Source organism: Lynx rufus, unplaced genomic scaffold (assembly GCF_022079265.1).
Source record: "Lynx rufus isolate CCGP_SWC_20201006 ecotype Redwood Valley unplaced genomic scaffold, mLynRuf1.p SCAF_3, whole genome shotgun sequence".
Lineage (NCBI taxonomy): Eukaryota > Metazoa > Chordata > Mammalia > Carnivora > Felidae > Lynx > Lynx rufus.
The window spans coordinates 30151783-30171889 of record NW_025814845.1 but is presented as its reverse complement, the minus strand read 5'-3'; the positions used below and the strand labels follow the sequence as shown (position 1 = coordinate 30171889).

Here is a 20107-nt window from a genome sequence, read left to right as displayed (position 1 = left end):
GTTATGTGGGTTTGAGCCCTGCATTGGGCTCTGTACCTACTTGGGATTCTCTCTCTCCCTCTCGCTCTCCCACTTGCCAATTTGTCTGTCTCTCTCAAAATAAATAAACTTAAAAAAATTTTTTTTAATTAAAAAAATAAAAGAAATTAGTTAGCTAAAAAGAAACCTAAATGACACTTGAAACTAATACTGTATGCCAACTATACTTCAATACAATAAAAATTTTAATATTTATTTTTGAGAGAGAGAGAGAAACAGAGTGTGACTGGGGGAGAGGCAGAGAGTGAAAGAGAGAGAAGACACAGACTCTGAAGCGGGCTCTAGGCCCTGAGCTGTCAGCACAGAGCCTGATGTGGGGCTTGAACTCACAGACTGCGAGATTATGACCTGAGCTGAAGTCAGATGCTTTACCGACTAAGACACCCAGGTGCACCCCTCCAATAAAAAATTTTTAAAAATAAATGATAGAGGAAAAAAACCACTCTAAATGTAAAGTTTTAAAAAGCTAGACAAGAAAATTAATGGTAAAGAATGACATTGTTTTAATTTAGTTGTAATAAAATTACTATTAAAACAAAACCTAGTCTTCTGGCTCTAAGTACTATAGAAATTATAACATCTTTGATAGTGTAAAGAAATATATGAATTTTTTGACTGCTCTATGTTTAAATCTAAACATAGTAATGTGAAAAAAGCATACAACTGAACATACAATCTTTCATTCCATTTATTGTTTTACACAGTACTAACTAAATACACAATGCATTGAGATTTTTAGGATTTAGTATGTAAAAAACAAATCCTAACAGGTAAACAGGATTATGAAATTTCAACTTGTGTCAGCTAATTTTAATAATCAGTGGTTGACATACCTTACAAATCTATCTTAAGTAAATCAATTTTGCTCAGATCACAGAAACACAGTTAAGATGGCTAATTAAATATTCATGCATACAGGGACATATGTACCCCAATGTTTATAGCAGCATTATCAACAATAGCCAAAGTATGGAAAGAGCCCAAATGTCCATCGATGGATGAATGGATAAAGAAGATGTGGTTACAATGGAATACTACGTGGCAATGAGAAAAAATGAAATATGGCCTTTTGTAGCAACGTGGATGGAACTGGAGAGTGTAATGCTAAGTGAAATAAGCCATACAGAGAAAGACAGATACCATATGGTTTCACTCTTATGTGGATCCTGAGAAACTTAACAGGAACCCATGGGGGAGGGGAAGGAAAAAAAAAAAAAAAAAAGAGGTTAGAGTGGGAGACAGCCAAAGCATAAGAGACTGTTAAAAACTGAGAACAAACTGAGGGTTGATGGGGGGTGGGAGGGAGGGGAGGGTGGGTGATGGGTATTGAGGAGGGCACCTTTTGGGATGAGCACTGGGTGTTGTATGGAAACCAATTTGTCAATAAATTTCATATAAAAAAAAAAAGATGTGGTTATACATACATACATACACACACACACATATATATACATATATGTTATATGTGGTTATACCCACACACACATATACACACATATAATGGATTATTACTCAGCAATCAAAAAGAATGGAATCTTGCCATCTGTAACTAGGTGGATGGAACTGGAGGGTATTATGCTAAGTGAAATTAGAGAAAGACAAATATCATATGACTTCACTATATGAGGACCTTAAGAGACAAAACAGATGAACATAAGGGAAGGGAAACAAAAATAATATAAAAACAGGGAGGGGGACAAAACATGAGACTCTTAATTATGGAGAACAAACAGAGGGTTACTGGAGGGGGTGTGGGAGGGGGAATGGGTTAAGGGGCATTAAAGAATCTACTCCTGAAGTCATTGTTGCACTATATGTATGCTAACTGATTTGGATATAAATTTAAAAAATTAAATAAAATTAAAAAATATATATTCATGCATACAGAGTAAGGCCTTCAATATGTACAATAGCCATGTGAACTGTCTCTATTGTTGACTGTTATTTTCTATTAAGAGTCTTCCAGAAGACCATCAACATAATTGATGTTTATTTAAAACACTGACAACTACTTAAAAATGGCAACTTTTTTGTTTTAATTTTTTATTAAAGTATAATAAGCAGGGTTATACAGCTAGATGAATTTTTATATATGTATACAACACCCATGTAATCATCACCTAGATCAAAATATAGAGTACTTCCAGCACTCCAAAAAGCCTTCTCATGCAACTCCCTTTCACAACCCTCATCTACCCCCACCACCACTGTCCTAATTTCTATCATAGTTTTGGCTTATCTTAAATTTTATAAAAAGCTATACAGTACATGCTCTTTTACATCTGGCTTTTGTCACTCAACATGCCTGTGAGAATAATCCATGTTATTTGTGTGTGTGTGTGTGTGTGTGTGTGTCTCTCTCTCTCTCTCTCTCTATATATATATATATGGTTGTTATGGTGTGATTAAATGTGCTATAAATATTCTTGTACAAGTCTTTTGGTGGACATGCACTTATTTCTCTTGGATATAGACCTAGGAGTGGATTTGCTATGCCATATCAAAGGTGTATGTTTAGCTTTGGTAGATACTGCTGGTCGAGTGGTTGAACCATATGCCTACCAACAATGCAAGAGAACTATTTATAAGTGTGTGTAGTATCTAATTGTAATTTTAATCTGCATTTCCCTGATGACTAATGACACTGAGTATTGCTTATCAGTCATCTAAATATTCTCTTAATGCCTGTTTATGGCTTTTGGAAGGGCAGTTTCACTGAGTGCAATTTTTATGTGTAGTTATTTTCTTCTATCCCCTATATTCAGAATAGGTGTCAATGGAAAAACACCAGAGAATAGTTTCTTCATACAACACACTGTATAGTTAAGAAATAAACCATACTAACATTAAGTTGTTAAATATTAAAGGTAAATCGCCATCCATATATACTAATAAAAGACCAAGACTAACAAACTATCTTCTAGCACACCTATCCCAAATTATTCAATGTTTACTCAATTTATTTTTCTGAAGATTACTGTCTTGTAGTTTTTTTTTACCAAATTGCAGCTCTGAAGCCTAAACATGAATATCCACTGACTGCCAATTATACCTCAATAAATGGGGGGGGGGGGAAGAGGGTAGGTAGTATTATCCATGTATATCCAATTTCACCTATTTTATCTGATATTTTTTTAACATTTCAATTATATAGATATGAAATGAGACTAAATTTAGCTACTTCACACCTGCCTAAGGAAATGAGAATAGTTGACACAAAGTGTTTCAGTACAAAAGTTCAAGTTCTCTCTCTACACATTCACCATCTTCTTTCAACTATCTATAGGGAGATAATCAGATGTGGTAGTACTGCTGGCTTAACTCTGAGCAAAAAGGGAAGTCGGTGGAAAATTTCAGTCTAGAGCTTTATTTGTTTTTAAAAAGGGGGGCGGGGGGAACAGGGAGGAGAGTGTATCATTCTAGCTGCTGAGAATTGCTGAGTAGGGCAAAGTTACAAACAGGGGGGCAGGCTACTGTAATCATCCAGGAAAGAGGTAATGTGATGTGGGCCAGGTAGTTAGTAGCAGTGCAACTACTTATAAGACTTTGGTGGTTTCACCAACAAAATTTGCAAACAGGGTATTCAGGGTACCAGAGAAACAAGAACCAAGGATCATGAGGAGGTTTTGGCCAGAGCAAATGCAAGGATGTAGCTGTCAATAACTTAGATGGGGTGAAGCAGGTTTTGGGTTAGGGGATTATCAGTTCAGTTTTCAACATGTTTACGTTTGAGATGTCTACTATATACATAGTAAAGTAAAGATGTTAAGCAGGTAGCAGGATATGAGCCTGGAGTTCAAGAAAGATAAATTTATGAGTTGCTGGTATTTAAAAAGTGAAGTTATAAAATCAGATGAGCATACCAAGAAAGTGAGTATAGATGAAGAGGAGCATAGGTAAAGACTTAGCTTTCAAGTACTGTCATGTGCAAAGCTCCAGGAGAAAAGGGAGAAACTAGTTAAGGAGTCAAGGAGTCTGGGAGTGGACACAGGAAAGGGGAAAATAGAAGACCTAATATCCCAGAAACCAAGTGAATAAAAAGTACAATGCCTGCAAATATTCCTTAGTACCACTGAATGATTGAGCTATTATAAGGGGCCTTTCAGATAACTTTATGGATAAAAATACTGAGTCCTATAAATTGCAAAAAGCTACAAATTAAAAGAAGGACAGATTAGGTCTATTCCACACTACTCAATGTTTAACAGTATGGAATATATATCAAGAAACTAGATCCCAAGAGATGATCTGAGGGAGGCGGCTTTACCCAGATGTGCTATTAGAATAGAAAAACAAGAGGCACCTGGGTGGCTCAGTCGGTTAAGCATCTGACTTCGGCTCAGGTCATGATCTCACCATTCATGGGTTCAAGCCCCATATCAGTCTCTGTGCTGACAGCACAGAGCCTGGAGCCTGCTTCGGATTCTGTGTTTCCCTGTCTCTTTACCCCTCCCCCACTCATGGTGTGTCTGTCTGTTCGTCTCTCTCTCTCAAAAATAAACAAATATTGAAAAAAAAAAAAAGAGTAGAAAAACAAAACCAAACCAACAACTCTTGTCTGTTTATCCAGTTACTAAATAAACCAAATCATCCAAACACTAAATGTTGTCATTCCTGTTTCATCCTGTTCAGGTTCTATTCTTTCCATTTCTTAACAAATCAAACACATAACTTACTACTGTTTTCTCCCACTCCAATGTCTTTTTATACTTGTTTTAGTTTTTTCCATCCATGTTGTTAGACTATGCCAGGATCTACTCTAAGAAAATTACATAAACCAATTCATGTAATACTTTTAACAGCCTTATGAAGCAGGTGTTAACCCTATTTGTGAGATGAGGAAACTAAGGCACAAAAGCTAGGTAATTTGCTCAGGACCACAGTTCAGTAAATGGCAGAGCTAGGTTTGAATTTAAAGGCTAAGAACACTGTGCTAAAATCAGATCAGACAAAGCATGTGAAAGCAGTATAAAGTGCCATACAAATGAAGATATCACCTATAAAGGCACTCCTTTCTTCAAATCTGAGAACCTTAACTCTGTCCAATTAACACAACTTTCAATATTTTTGTTGCCTATATTACATCCAAGTCAGAGCTGATTACTTCAATATTTGTTAGTCTTTCACAAACATCTTTCAGAGATAGCAAGAACTAAATTTACCAAAATAAATGAAATCAAAGCTTTTCAAGATGTAAGAGCTAGTATCTAACGTTACCTAATAAGTCACTATTTAAATAATGATTGTGATCTCAAATCTACCACATTTTTGATTATGCACTTAAGAGACTTTATAAAGTTTCAAAATTACAGCCCAAATAGGAGAAAGTATAATATATGCTTATGTTCTGAGGCAATTACACAGGTAACACTCTAAATATAGTTTGGAATTCATATGAGAGAGGGGAGAAGGTGAATTCAAAATCTCTTACCATTGATCTTTCAGGATATCCAAACAAATAGCCCCTGTGACGGAACTAATATTAGGATGCCATATTTTAGTGATAAACCGGACCTAGAATATAAAGCACACTTGAGTTTTTAAGTAACAGAAATAAAACACATATAGTTCAAACAGAACTACAGGAAAACGAAATCTTCATATTAAAAAAAAATGTCCATACTTACATTACCATCATTTTGCCTACCTGAAGGGAGGGGTGTGGAAGACAAAGCATTCAGTAAGCTGAATGTTGTCACTGACATACATTATTTTTAAACCTTTTAATAAATGTTCTGCCTCTAAAGAAACCCAACAACTATTAGGTGTTTATAATTTACCTAGCATAATATTCCATGCTATAATAACTACAACATAGACTAAAATCCACTTAGGTAGATGAAGTAATATAAAATCAAAATTAATACAGATAGTAAATGGCAATTTATTTAGTGTCAGGTAGGATGCAGAAGAGGTGTGAAGGACAAAGTAAGTAAAATCAGTGCTTGGAAGCATTTAAGTAGTAAGTAGCTGTAAGATGGCTTCTAATATTTTGCAACATTTTTTTTCCCTCAATTTCTTTTTAAAAAAATAATTCAACAAACATTTGGAAGATACTGGCACTGAGGAGACACTAAGGCTTAGTGTTTAACAGATTTATCCAGGGGATGCCTGGATGGCTCAGTCTGTTGAGCATCTGACTTTGTCTCAGGTCTGATCTTACCATTCGTGAGTTCAAGCCCTATGCTGGGCTCTGTGCTGACAGCTCAGAGCCTGGAGCCCACTTCAGATTCTGTGTCTCCCTCTCTCTCTGAGCCTCCCCCACTCGCACTCTCTCTCTCAAAAATAAACATTAAAAATTTTTAAAAATAAAATGAAAAAAAAAAAAAAGAAAGAAAATTTATCCAAAATCAAACAACTAGCCAGCAATAGAACAACACACACACTTATACAATCTCATTTCAGATTCTGAGTCTCCAATTGCCTATTTGTCTCAGCACTGATGAGTAAGAAACCAACAAAGTGAAAATGCTATCTCTAACAGATCACCATGAAATGAAATGTAGTTCATCGTCTCTTACTTATGAGGGTTTTTTTTTGGGGGGGGGGACCAATTATTATTGGGGGGAGGGGAGGGAACCTATTATTGTTATTATATCTAACATGTTACAACAGTCATCTGAGTCAAAACTCCTTTACACCTAATAGATTAATTACTATAAAAGCCAAGCTTACAGTACTTCCCAAAAATTGACTCATCAATATACGCTTCAAATCTAAGCTATTTATGGAAAGAAGCTAAACAGATAGCTTCCACTTTTCTCCTTGTGATTCAATTTGTCTATACTACCTGTTACTACTTCCTCACTTAATTACTCACTAACTTATATGCTGGAAAAGCACTTCAACAAAATACCTAAAACTGAGGGGCTCTTTCCATGCCCTGATCCTTTTTTTGTTCTTAAAATAATTTTATTGCTTTCAAAGATGACATCCACAGAATCACAATCTCATTAAACAAGACCATCATTCTACACTTTGGTTACTAAACAGTCTAATGACTTTACTACCTTCAGTTTTGCTTCCTCAAATCCATTCTCCACATTGAAACCCAAGAGTAACCTTTAAAACATATCTGATTCACTACTCTACTTAAGGCTCTTTAATGACTGACTTCTCATTCCCTTCATGTAAGCCAGCCTTCTGAAACTGAATATATATATATTTTTAAGATGACATGAGAGATAGGCTAAAGTTGGTTTCAGAAAGCGGGCTTACATGAAGGGAATGAGAAGTCATTAAAGAGCCTTAAGTAATGAATCAGATATGTTTTAAAGATATAAAATAACCAGATGCCATAATTTCCGTAACTCAAGGACATTACAGCATTTTGTGACTTTAAAACAAAAGTTGGTTCAATCTTTTCAACAAGATTGGAAAATTAATTTTAAATTACTGCTGAAGTTGTCAGAATGTTTATGGTGTAGGCAAGTGATCTAAGGTATCTTGCTTTTTAAAGAGTCATCTTCAAACCATGATCTCTATAGACATATGAAGACAAACATGCATATATGCAAGATCAAGGAAATTATTAAACTCTTACTTGTACTATAATCTACAGTTAGAATAAATACTTCTGAATTTAAAAATGATCTAATAAAAAATTTTTCAAGAGGACACTGATTATCCACTAGTATAGATGTAAATAAATGTTCTAGTAGTTTTTTCTGTGGTTTACCACTCTTTCTCCCCTATTCCTCTCTTCTTTGTTATTCTTTATCAACTACCTCCTTTCTCAGATTTTTCATGTCTTTATCTTTCTCAAGCCTTACTATCACCAATGGTATCCACAGGTGTCCCAGAATTTTGTCCTATTATTCTATACACACAATTCAGATCTACTATATTCGTCACTTTCTCCCATAGTGCTAACATCTCTGTTATATATCAACAAAAATGTCAAAAAAACTTGGAGGGGATGAAGTATAAAAGTAACAATACAATGACACTTACCATGACCTACTTTAGTCATATTTGACCCTGATCACAAAACAATATTAAACCAACTTTAACTTATTGTACAAAAGAAAATACTATTTTATTTTAAATATGCCTGTGCAGATGGGCAGACCCATTAAAAATTATTAGCAATGAGAGGAGCCTGGGTGGCTCAGTCAGTTAAGCATTCAACTTTGGCTCAGGTCATGATCTCATGGCTTGTGAGTTCAAGCCCCATGTTGGGCTCTGTGCTGAGAGCTCAGGGTCTGGAACCTGCTTCAGATTCTGTGTCTCTCTCTGTCCCTTCCCTGCTCATGGTCTGTCTCTCCCTCAAAAATAAACATTAAAAAAAATTTTTTTAAAAAGGTTATTAGCAATGGTATTTATACTTAATTTCACATATAAAAACTATGTTTATAATGCCAAGGCGAAAGAGGAAAATTCACAACCTAATCTCCAATACATAATTGGATAAATCATTGAGCTAGAGTTTTCCTAATTTAATGAGTTTTTTCATTATAGTTCACTCCAGAAATAACACTGATTGTATGCATTGAATAAAATTCTTCTTACACTATATTCAGCTGACTCAAAGATATACCTCTTCTGTCTAGAAGCAAACTTTCTGCTCTTCAGGTTAGTAATTTATTACAGAATAAAAATAAGAAATACTCTGTGACCACTATTAAGCTATCAATCTAAGTTTCTTTTATTTATTTATTTTTTAATTTTTTTTTTTTTAACATTTATTTATTTTTGAGACAGAGAGAGACAGAGCATGAACGGGGGAGGGTCAGAGAGAGGGAGACACAGAATCCGAAACAGGCTCCAGGCTCTGAGCTGTCAGCACAGAGCTCGACGTGGGGCTCCAAGTCACGGACCGCGAGATCATGACCTGAGCCAAAGTCGGCCGCTTAACTGACTGAGCCAACGAGGCACTCCTCAATCTAAGTTTCAATCTTGGGCAATTTTACCTGCACAGTAAGAGAATTTAGCCAGCTACTACCTTTGATACTTTTATCTCATGAGGCTTAAAATTAAGCATGAGCCCACAATATTAAACACATGTGAACATAATCCAGCCAGAAATTTACAAATATAACTCCATTCTTTGTTATATTTACCCATCAGTAAAAATTCAAATCAATACGGTACATATCTAGAACACATTTATATGTTCATTAACATTTACTGCGAAAGCTTAATGCCATAAATGAGTACCATATTTAAAATAATACTAAATTATAACTACGATTGACTAGTTGAAGCCAGAGGGAGACACATTTGAATGATTGAAGGGAGACTTTTCTAAATCTTGAAGGTACCCCAATATGCAATGGCTGGAATTAGGACAGTTGTGGTCTGAAGAGCAACATGAACTCTGTTCTTAGATTATGAGTCTCTTTTTTCCATTGTGCTAATAAGAAAAGGACTTATAAAATAGTGATTTCAATGATTAAATAAAATATCAAGTGCCTGAAACAGAGCCAGGGCTATGCAATCACTTTGGAGCTATATAAGACTATAGAGGGAAATAAACACTTCCACTGAGATCACAATTTATCCATTTCAAGTGCACAACTCCATGGTTTTTAGCATATTCACATAGAAACTATGTAACCATCAGCAGTCACTCCCCATTCCTTCACATATTCTCAGTCTTAAGCAACCACCTGTTTTTTGTCTCTATGGATTTGCTTCTTCCAATGTTTCATATAAATGAAATCATACAATGTGTGGCCTTTTGTGTCTGGCTTCTTTCATGAGCATGATGTTTACAAAGTGCATCTATCTTGTACCACATTATCAGTACTTCATTTATTTTTATAACACAAGTAATATCCCATGGCATGAACCTACCACATTTTGTGTATCCATTCAGTTGATGGACATCTATGTCATTTCCACTTTTGGGTCATTATGAATAGTGCTGGTATGAACATTTATGTACAAGTTATGTGGACAGATGTTTTCACTTCTATTGGGTAGATACCTAGAAGTAGAATAAGCTAACCCTGTATTAACCATTTTGACTAAACTATGTACCAAAGCAACTCCAACATTTTACACTCCCTCCGGCAATGAATGAGAATTTCAATTTATACAGGAAATTTAAGTGTCAATGCTGAATTTTCAAATGATGTCACAGAGGGAAGCCAACAGACTGCTTCAAGAAGGGCCTTTTAGAGTGGCAGTCGCTGGTTAATGCTAATATTTACATAATGCTTACTTTGTGTAGGCATAGTTGTTAAGTACTACTATTTCATTAAATCTCAGGTACCATGAATTATTTAATACACCATTAGATTATGTACCCTAAGAAAAAAACTCTGCCAACTAAATTATGACATCACATCCACTGAAAGGTGTATCTTGATGTCAGATGTATCAAATATGTGAAAAAATGTTTGATAGAATTATTGAAATAATTTTCACATGGATTAATTCCTTTAATCTTTATAATCCCAAGGGAGGATTTACAGATGAAGAAACTGGGGCACACAGCAGTTAAGACAGTTTGCCTAAAATCATTAAGCCAAGGATGACTGGCTGGCTCACTTGGAACACGCCACTCTAGATCTCAGGATTGTGGTTTGATCCCCACGTTGGGCACAGAGATTTCTTAAAATAAATCATAAAGCCAGTTAAATGGCTGAAGTACATCTGAACTTCAGTGAATTGTTCTTGTTCTTGGTGGAGTCATATTTACTGCTTTAGAGATTATGACTCACTCCTTCCTCATTAAGATAAAAAAAAGTGGAGCACACTGGGCCTTATGGGATTTGTGTTCTATTTAACCTCTAGGCCTCAGTTCCCTCATTTATTAGGACTATTATAAACACTGTCGCAGGAAAGGCATATAAAATTTTTGGCACAAACCAAGTGACAGCTGCTACTGCCATTATTTAATGGTAAAAAATATAGTGGTTGAGGGCAGTCTCTTTTGAGGTCTTTTCTTTCTTTCTTCCTCCTTGTTTCCATTAAAAATTTTTTGTAGGCTATGAGGGCAACCTTATCACTAAATGTTTAACATCTGTTTATGGGCACATGGGTGGCTCAGTCAGTTAAGTGGCAGCAGGTCACGATCTCATGGTTTTGGGAGTCTGAGACCCACACCAGGCTCTGCACTGGCAGCGTGGAGCCTGCTTGGGACTCTCTCTGTCTCTCTCTCTCTCTCTGTCTCTCTCTCTCCCTCTGTCTCTGCCCCTCTCCCACTCACCCTGTCTCTCTCTCAAAATAAATAAATAAACTTTAAAAAAAATAAGAAATAAAATCTTCTGTTAAATTTATGGTATTCAACAATTTAAAGTATCCTCAAGTGACTATTCATTCCAATGATTACACTGCAACTAGATTGAAACCAGTGGAGGGCAACCAGGATGAGGATGAAAATTAAGTCACAGATATAAGATAAAAACTTAATAATCGTGGCCATCTCTAAGTGCTAATATTAAAAATGTTTTTTAAAATAGTTCAATATGTAATTTTCTCAAATTTCTACAAAAAGTACAAACTACTTTTATACTAGAAAAAAAAAAAGCAAGAAAAAAGAATCAACCAGGCTTAAATGGTAGAAACAACCAAAATGTTCCTTCCTTGATGGTTAAAAAAGTGGCATATATAGGGGCACCTGGGTGGTTCAGACGGTTAAGCATCCAACATCAGTTCAGGTCATGAGCTCTCAGCCAATAGCTCAGAGCTTGGAGATTGCTTTGGATTCTGTGTCTCCCTCCCTCTCTGCCCCTCTCCTGCTTGCACTGTCTCTCTCTCTCAAAAATAAATGAATGTTAAAAAAAAATTTTTTTAACGTAGCATATATGAATGGAATACTATTTAACCTTAAAAAGGAATGAAATTCTGATACATGCTGTATGTAATATGGATGAACCTTGAAGACATTATATGAAGTGAAATTAGATACAAAAGGACAAATATTGTGTGATTCCACTTAATTGAGGTACCTCACATAGTCAAATTCATACAGAAAAAGTAGAACATTGCCTATGGAGCTGTGGGCATGGGGTAAGTAATAGGGAGTTACTGTTTAACAGATTAAGATGAGAAAGTTCTGGAAATGGATGGTAGTGATGACTGCACAACAATGTGACTATATTTAATGCCACTGAATTACACTTAGAAATGGTTAAAATGGGGGGTGCCCAGTTGACTTTCCCACTTTGGCTTAGCTCATGATCTCATAGTTCATGAGTTCGAGCCCCACAATGGGCTCGCTGCTGTAAGCCTGACAACGCAGAGCCTACTTTGGATCCTCTGTCCCCTCTCTTTGCCTCTCCCCCACTTGCACTCTCTCAAACGTTAAAAAAAAAAAAAAAAAAAAGACATAAAAAAAGAAATGGTTAAAATGGTTAAATTTTATGTGTATTTTATGACAATTAAAAAAAATCAAACTGGTGTTATCAGAAAATAGATGTACATAAGCAACAGAATAATAGACGCTCCAAACTTGGTAGGTGACCCCAACGCATCCTGGAACTTCCATTACCATGTCTTTTCTTAAATGGGAACAACCAATAGGTTGAATAAATTCCAGAACATGATGATTGGGGTCCAGCTGTAGAAGGTTTTAAATGCCCAACTAAGGAGTTTAGACTTTAGTAACAAAGAAAGAAAAGAAACATCAAAACTGCACTTTAAGAAGATTTACAGCAGTGCAAAGAATGAACAGGAGTGGCAAAGATAGAAAGGTGATTTAATAGGCAAAACAGGAAAAGTAATAAAGTTGAATGCCTAACTAAAGTGATGACAGCAAAAGATTAAAAGGAAGCTGTTCAGGAGCACCTGGGTGGCTCAGTTGGTTAAGTGTCTGACTTCAGCTCAGGTAATGATCTCGCAGAGTCTGTGAGTTCAAGCCCCACGTCGGGCTCTGTGCTGACAGCTTAGAGCCTGGAGCCTGCTTTGGATTCTGTGTCTCCCTCTCTCTCTGCCCCTCCCCTACTCACGCTCTGTCTCTCTGTCTCTCTGTCGCTCTGTCTCTCTCTCTCTCAAAAATAAATAAACATTAAAACAAAATTTTAAATAAAATAAAGGAAGCTGTTTAGTGAAAAAATAAGTTTTAATTCAGTTCCCCTTGTTATACATGACCCAGGGCATTCTGTTTCGTCTTTTAACATTCACCAGTTACAATTGTTTGTTCGTAATTTTATTTTCCATGAAAGGAAGGACAGTATGTCTTATTTATTGCTATACTGGCACACAGTACTCAAATAACTACTGAATGAATTCAGAATATATTCTTCCCTAAAAAAATACTTCTTCAAGGCAAGTAAGAATTTGTATAAGGGTTCGCTAAATTTGGGAACACTGCCAATTTTTCCAGACCTAGAATTTAAGCCATTGTCAGATGAAACTCCTATTCCTGTCTACAGCCATTACTAGCTGCCTCTGAGTAAGCTTGCTTTCCATTCTAATTCCAGAAGCAAACCATCTGCCATTACCTGAAATCTTGTCCACACTAAATTTACACATACAACTCAAAAAGCTGTAATCTTAGTAAGCACCAAAATATAAATTAAATGGGTAAAAAAAAAATTTTAGAAGTTCATGCACAAAAAATAGGCTTACAATACCTTAGGGGGATTAAATGGATATGTTTCTGGTATTTTTATTTCTAGCTGATATCTTCCTCCTAAAAAACGGGGAAAACAGAAAGTTAAGAATGCTGCTCATGTCAAATTTGTGAAGCCAAATACAGTGATACAACATCTTAAAACATGTACTACTTTATATTCAATTACAACAAATTCATTTTAACACTGAAACTCAAAAAGGAAATAATAAAAAAAACACTAGTTTTTAAAGGTTATTTAAAGCATATAAAATAGCCATTGTATATAACTATATTAGCTTATCAGTGAATAATAGGACTGGAGATAGATGAATACATTAAATCCACAGACAATCCAATGCTTCATTGGAACAATTAGGTAATACAGGTCCCGTCTCCTTTTGTTTCTTCTAGTCCACATTGAGAAGAGTTGCTAAATAACAAACAATATGGAAGGAATTAAGAAAAAAAAAACCATAACAGTAAGGAGGTATAAAGGCAGAGATGGTACAGAGAAAAAGGACATATGGTTATGTCATAAACTGAAAAAATCTACTTCTAACTGGTTCTCTCACATGCAGAAATGCCCCAAACTTTTAACTTGTGCCCTAAATTAAAGGCCAACACTTCTTGTTAAAATTTAAAAAATAAAATTCGACAGTAACAGGTAGGCATAAAGACAAAAAGCTATTATCTTCTTCTAAATAGGTATTTAAACACAACAAAAGAGGTGGTTCTAACCAGTTCTGTTTTGAAGTTATCTTGAGCAACTAGCAGCCAAATATGTATTTTAAAAAAGTTTATCTAGCTTCCCATTAACTGGGGTAATTCAAGGGGAAGATAATGGTCTCTCAAAAAACCCTGGAGGGGAAGTCTTCCACTAGATGAGAGGGTGAATTTGAATCCTAACTTTAAGGAACCTTCTAATCCTAAGATTTTATGACCCATTAATGTAGAATACTCATTATTCTAAAACATAGTAAAACTGTGCTACCGAAGTATTTACATATGAAACTATGCGTAGGATTTGCATCAAAATAATCAAGGGATGGATAAGATCAAAGACTGGCCCTGAGTTGATAGTTATTAAAGCTGGATTAGGAGTATATCAAGGATTCATTATACCATTTGTCTTCTGTATGTATCTTAAACTTTCTATAATGAAAGTAAAATAAAACAAAAACTATGCACTAGCATTATTAACTTCAAAATTTCATACATTCCATTCTCAGTATATCTTGGATTTTCTCAAATCCACTTCCTCCATTGTTAAGAATAGATGAATGTGGATCTGGGAGAAAAACAAAAGAGCAATTCACTTCGTAACCACTTTCTTCAAGCCCTTTTCTTGCTAATTCTTTTTAATGGAATCCCATAATGACTGATGCATGAGTTGAACTGATGCATGTGCCTGAAATCACAAAGCATATGGCAACAGTGAAATAAACATAAAGGATAGTAATCAAAACAAAAGAAACAAACAAGATAGGTAAGAGAAGAGTACCTGAGAAAGTTTTGTGTATATAGATACACCTGTTTATATTTATATTTACAGTTACAAATGATAGCTTCAAATAGAAGTATAATAAATTTGTCCTGATTAATGTGTAGGCTCTTTTTCCTAAGAATCTTACTTTTTCTGATAAATTCTAGATTATGGTCTCTATAACCTTTCATATAAAGTTGTTCCTTCTTGAATGTCCAAAACTCTCTCTTAGGGGCATGAGAGCCCAGATATACTATGTAAATAGTGGACTAGAGTCTCCCAATCCTATTTTTACTCTACATGCCATTTATATGCTCTGTCTTGCCTTATTTTCTGACAACTTTCAACATATAACCACTAACACTAATAATATTATTGGATATAAATATATCAGAGTGACAGAACTAAGACAACTTTATAACTACATTATTCATATTAAAAGTTTTCGCTATAAATCATTTCTTCTTTAAGAACAGCTTTAGGTATTAAAACTTTATAATCTTTAAATTTAACTTAATCTAAAAGGAAGACAGGGAAGGGGTAAGGTTTTTAAAATATCAACAACTATTCCATAAATTCACAACTCCTCTTAGGAAAAAAGGCTCAAGAACTAAATTGCTCCTTTGCCACTCAGCTCTTAAGGCAAAAGAAGAAAAGAGAGTTAAGGCAAAAGAAGAAAAGAGAGTTAAATAACATGTGCAATACAGTAATTTTTCCATGGGTATTCTACTTTTCAATCTGATTACTTCTAACACAACATAGTTGCCTCATTAGTTAATGATGATTATAAACGTTTTAACATTCTACATGGAAACACTTGCCTTAGCTATTGAGGTTTAAAAGACAAAACAAAAACTATCAAAAACTATCAACCCTGCAATAAATATTATCAAAATACTCCTCATGTTCATGTCTCAAAAATAGTATCTAATGGGGCGCCTGGGTGGCGCAGTCAGTTAAGCGTCCGACTTCAGCCAGGTCACAATCTCGCGGTCCAGGAGTTCGAGCCCCGCGTCAGGCTCTGGGCTGATGGCTCGGAGCCTGGAGCCTGTTTCCAATTCTGTGTCTCCCTCTCTCTCTGCCCCTCCCCCGTTCATGCTCTGTCTCTCTCTGTCCCCAAAATAAATAAACGTTGAAAAAAAATTAAAAAAAAAAAATAGTATCTAAGTTTATGCCCTTGAATATTCAGTGCTTTTCTTCAATAGTTTTATGATAAAAAGAATACAATTTATACAAAAAGCATATTAAAACTAGTCTATCAAAAAACAAACAAAAATACAAACCAACCAGTCTTATCAACATTAATGTCTCAGTGGCAGCAGCAGAAATAAACACTTAAAATATGACCAAACTTGTTTCCAATTAATAAAGAATATGTTTTATGTGTGTGTGTGTATATATATGTACATACATATATATACACACACATATATACATGTAACTTATTATTACTACAAATGAGTATTATATCCAATTTCTAAAAATTCATCTACTTTTATTAAGGGTTGCTAAGAGAATAATCAACATTCTACCTATCTAATTTGGTTCAGGAGGTGCCTTGTTTATAAATACCAGTTTGCTGGAAGAGTTCTAGAATGATAATGCTACTGCTGTACTGTCTTTTATCCTAAACAACGTAAAAAATTCAAGAATATTTACAATGCCTGCCGTTAAGAAGAAGCTAGTGCATCATTACATACAACATCTACTATTAAGATGAACTTGATTTTTATAAGACAATGAAAGATCTCTTTTCCACCTAATGACTGCCAAAAGGACTAAATGAATAACATCCATGAAAGCATCCAGACAAGGCCTGGCATATAGGAGGCACTCAATAAACGATCTAAAACTAAATGAGGTCAAGAAATGGCAATTATGAACTATAAAACAGAAAATAAAATTTTATCATTTAAGATTTGGTAGAATATGCTAAAGACATCCTAGGGTCTTTAAAAATTTAAAAGAAAATTGAAAGATATTCTAGAATATTGAATTTTTCTGATAACTTTTGGTTTTCTGATAACTTCTGGTTAACTATTCATTACAGACTGCCCCAATCAAAACAGACATAACCACCACTTCCAATATTCAGTCAATCTTCATTCATTCGAAAGCAGAAAGTAATTAGAAACATAGGGTTTGAAGTCATAGGCTATTAGGACTCAAATCCCAGATGTGCCATTTAGATGTGTGACTTTAAACAAGTTACTTCTCTGAGCTTAAATTTCTTCATCTATGAAACAATGATAACTACTTACCTCGTAAGGTTTGTTGCAAGGATTAAATGAGAAAATACATGTAAAGCTCTAAAAATAAGAAGTCAATAAATGCTACTACTACAAATTCTGTTATATGATTTCTATTAACCATACATTTGAGTGCCTATTATATGCAAGAACCTTGGTTATGCTATATAACCCAAATTTATAATAATATTCATTACCGAAGGTTTGCCTAATGAGGAAATAAAAAGCTATAAAGCTTCCTTCTATCTTACCACCCAATTCCACTGTCTAAAGTAGCTACAGACTAAATCTGTGAACACAAAGTTCAGCAAAGTTGCCTCCTTTGTTTTCTATGTGTCTTGAAACGATCACTCAAAGCTTTCCTGAATAAAGAAAATTAAATATTCGGAATACAGCCTGTACGAAGACGAACGAATGAATGAAATGCTAAATGACAAACGGGAGGGAAGCTTTTTTAATAAATATTTTATCAGTCAGAAATTTAAGGCAAGGTTTGTTATAGATACCATATGAAGGATAACTGAGCATCTATAGCCCATGTAAATTAGAGGCTTGACATGCTAGATGTTTTCCCCTGTTAAATTCTAACTATATAACCTGTAATTTGGCCCTAACTAAATCTATGTTGGGGAAAGAAAAAAATTAGCTAAAATTCAATAAGAAAAATCAGTCTACATAAATACCTAAATGTATTATTTAAATATTCTTGTAATACCCTAAGCCAAATGAAGTTACCTTCCATGTAGTTTAAGGATGCTTAAGATTATTCTGATTTAATGTTTCAGACAAGTTCTAATACACACAATATTTTGATACAGAAAAAAGTACTTGCCTTCATATGGTGTGTCTGGAGGTCCTGCTATTTCTCCTCTTAATTCTGTAAAATTCTCATCTACAAGATCTACTTTAATTTGATTTTTGCTCGTCTTAAAAATAAACAGAAAATAAATGTTAGTCATATCAGCAAGAAAAAAGCCTATTTTAAAGTATTACCTATAAAAAATTTTGAAGACCCTCTTTCATAAACTTGATTATCTCCTCTAGTAAAAATAATTGCCTGTGCTTTTCTAGGATTTAATTAGCCAGTTTTAAGAATATTTAAAACCAAAAACTAACAATTTTTCACTTCAATGTTTTTAATGAAATAACACCACTTTGAACAGTACAATGGCTTGTTGACTTTACTGGAATGTTTAGACAAAAATAGCAGACACCTATTTTACATTTGCCAATTTCATGTATGTTCAGTCCAAAGTGATCCATCTATTCATCTGTAGATGAATGCTGTTATACTACAACCCCAGGTTACATGGATTCTATCCATATAAACAGAAAATTCAAGGTCACTAAAAGCCATTTCGTGTATAAAGTCTCAATTGAACTAACCACAACTCTAGATGTTTAGGTTAACTGAAATAATATACAATCTACCCAGATGGTGAAAACTCCAAGCATCTAATTTCCCTTTCCATGAAAATTCTTGAAGCATCAATGCCTCACTAGAATCATCTAATGCCTTCTTCAATTTAAGTTGCTTAGTTTTAAACTAAACTGCTTAGTTTACTTCAGTGGCAACTACCTACTTTTCAAAAGACTTTTAAATTTATCTATATCTATTTATTTCCCACTTTGTATTTCTCTAAGTCCTTTCACATCTATAGTATCATTTCAATTTCTCAATCCATTCTGAGTCAACGGTGACCTTCAAATGATTCAGAAAACCCTCCAGTGGAATTCACATTCATGTTCAAAAGTACCCATCTGCAAACGAGCTCTCCACTTATATTTTCCAATCTACAGTACACTTTACTAGTCTAGGTCTATATTCCTAATATGGCAAATCTCCTTTTCTCAATTGTTAAAAACATAAATCCTTAATATATCAGTTACATTTTCATTTTTTTGGTTAGGACTTCATATTTTGTTACCTAAGTGACACAATATATCTGCTCTTATGGAAAAAGCCTCACAAGATTTCAATAATAAATTTTTTTATTTCAAACCTACCTTCTTAAACTTGTTAATGGATGACAATATAAGAATTACTGTTTTAAGGTCCTTCCTCCCCCAACTTCCAACAGAAAATACCATTTTTACTCTTTTGCTATGCTAAACAGTTTTAATACAGAATGTTAAGTACTGAAAAAATCTGTAACTTAAAACCCAAATGTTAAAAGATTTCACATGACTCCTAATTAATCTTATCTTTTAATAAGATTTTAAAACTTTATGCATTTTAAAAACATTACAATTAGGTTTATTTAATAACCTTTTAATATTTGGGATCAAAGTATTTCATATTTTTCTGAAATTAATTTTATACCAAAATTAAAAGTAATTATAAACATACCATGGCAAACTCTATCCTATGCCCTAAAAAATCATTAACATCCTTGGTATTTGCAGAAGATGAAATGTACAATTTTACCAATGATAAAATACTTCGTCTAGTATGCACAGGAATGAATAATGTTAAAATGAAAATCAGAGGTGCCATATACACTTTCACTAACCAATTTAAGAAGCCACAAGTAGAACTACAGACTTCCATTTCTCCCCTGACAGTTCTAAGTAAAATAAGAGTAATTAGATCTTGCACATCATCAATGCTTTCTAAGTTCTTTATAGCTTCCCACAGTACTCCCTTTCCAAAAAGAAGTAAATAGCCCTAAAATGTCAGGATAGTAAAGGACATGATTAAAGTTTTGGGAGGAAAAGAGGAGGTAACAGAAATTAGAAAAGCGGCCTTCTGGATTGCCACCAATTCTTGAGTTAGTAAAATGCTAAATAAGAACTACTAATTTTATTAGTATACCTCTGTCCTATTTC

General features: G+C 34.4%; 1 protein-coding gene across 2 annotated transcripts in view; it reads right to left on the bottom strand.

The window, feature by feature from the left end:
- UBE2K (ubiquitin conjugating enzyme E2 K) overlaps nt 1-20107 on the bottom strand; it is a 71690-nt gene that overhangs the window by 11300 nt on the left and 40283 nt on the right. The window contains exons 2-4 of one of the 2 annotated variants that reach the window (XM_047090536.1): nt 18111-18204; nt 13566-13624; nt 5471-5553 (exon numbers count right to left, since the gene is read on the bottom strand). In XM_047090536.1, the coding sequence (XP_046946492.1) occupies nt 5471-5553; nt 13566-13624; nt 18111-18204 (236 nt within the window). The remainder of the gene's footprint in view (nt 1-5470; nt 5554-13565; nt 13625-18110; nt 18205-20107) is intronic. The other variant, XM_047090537.1, reaches the window with a different exon arrangement.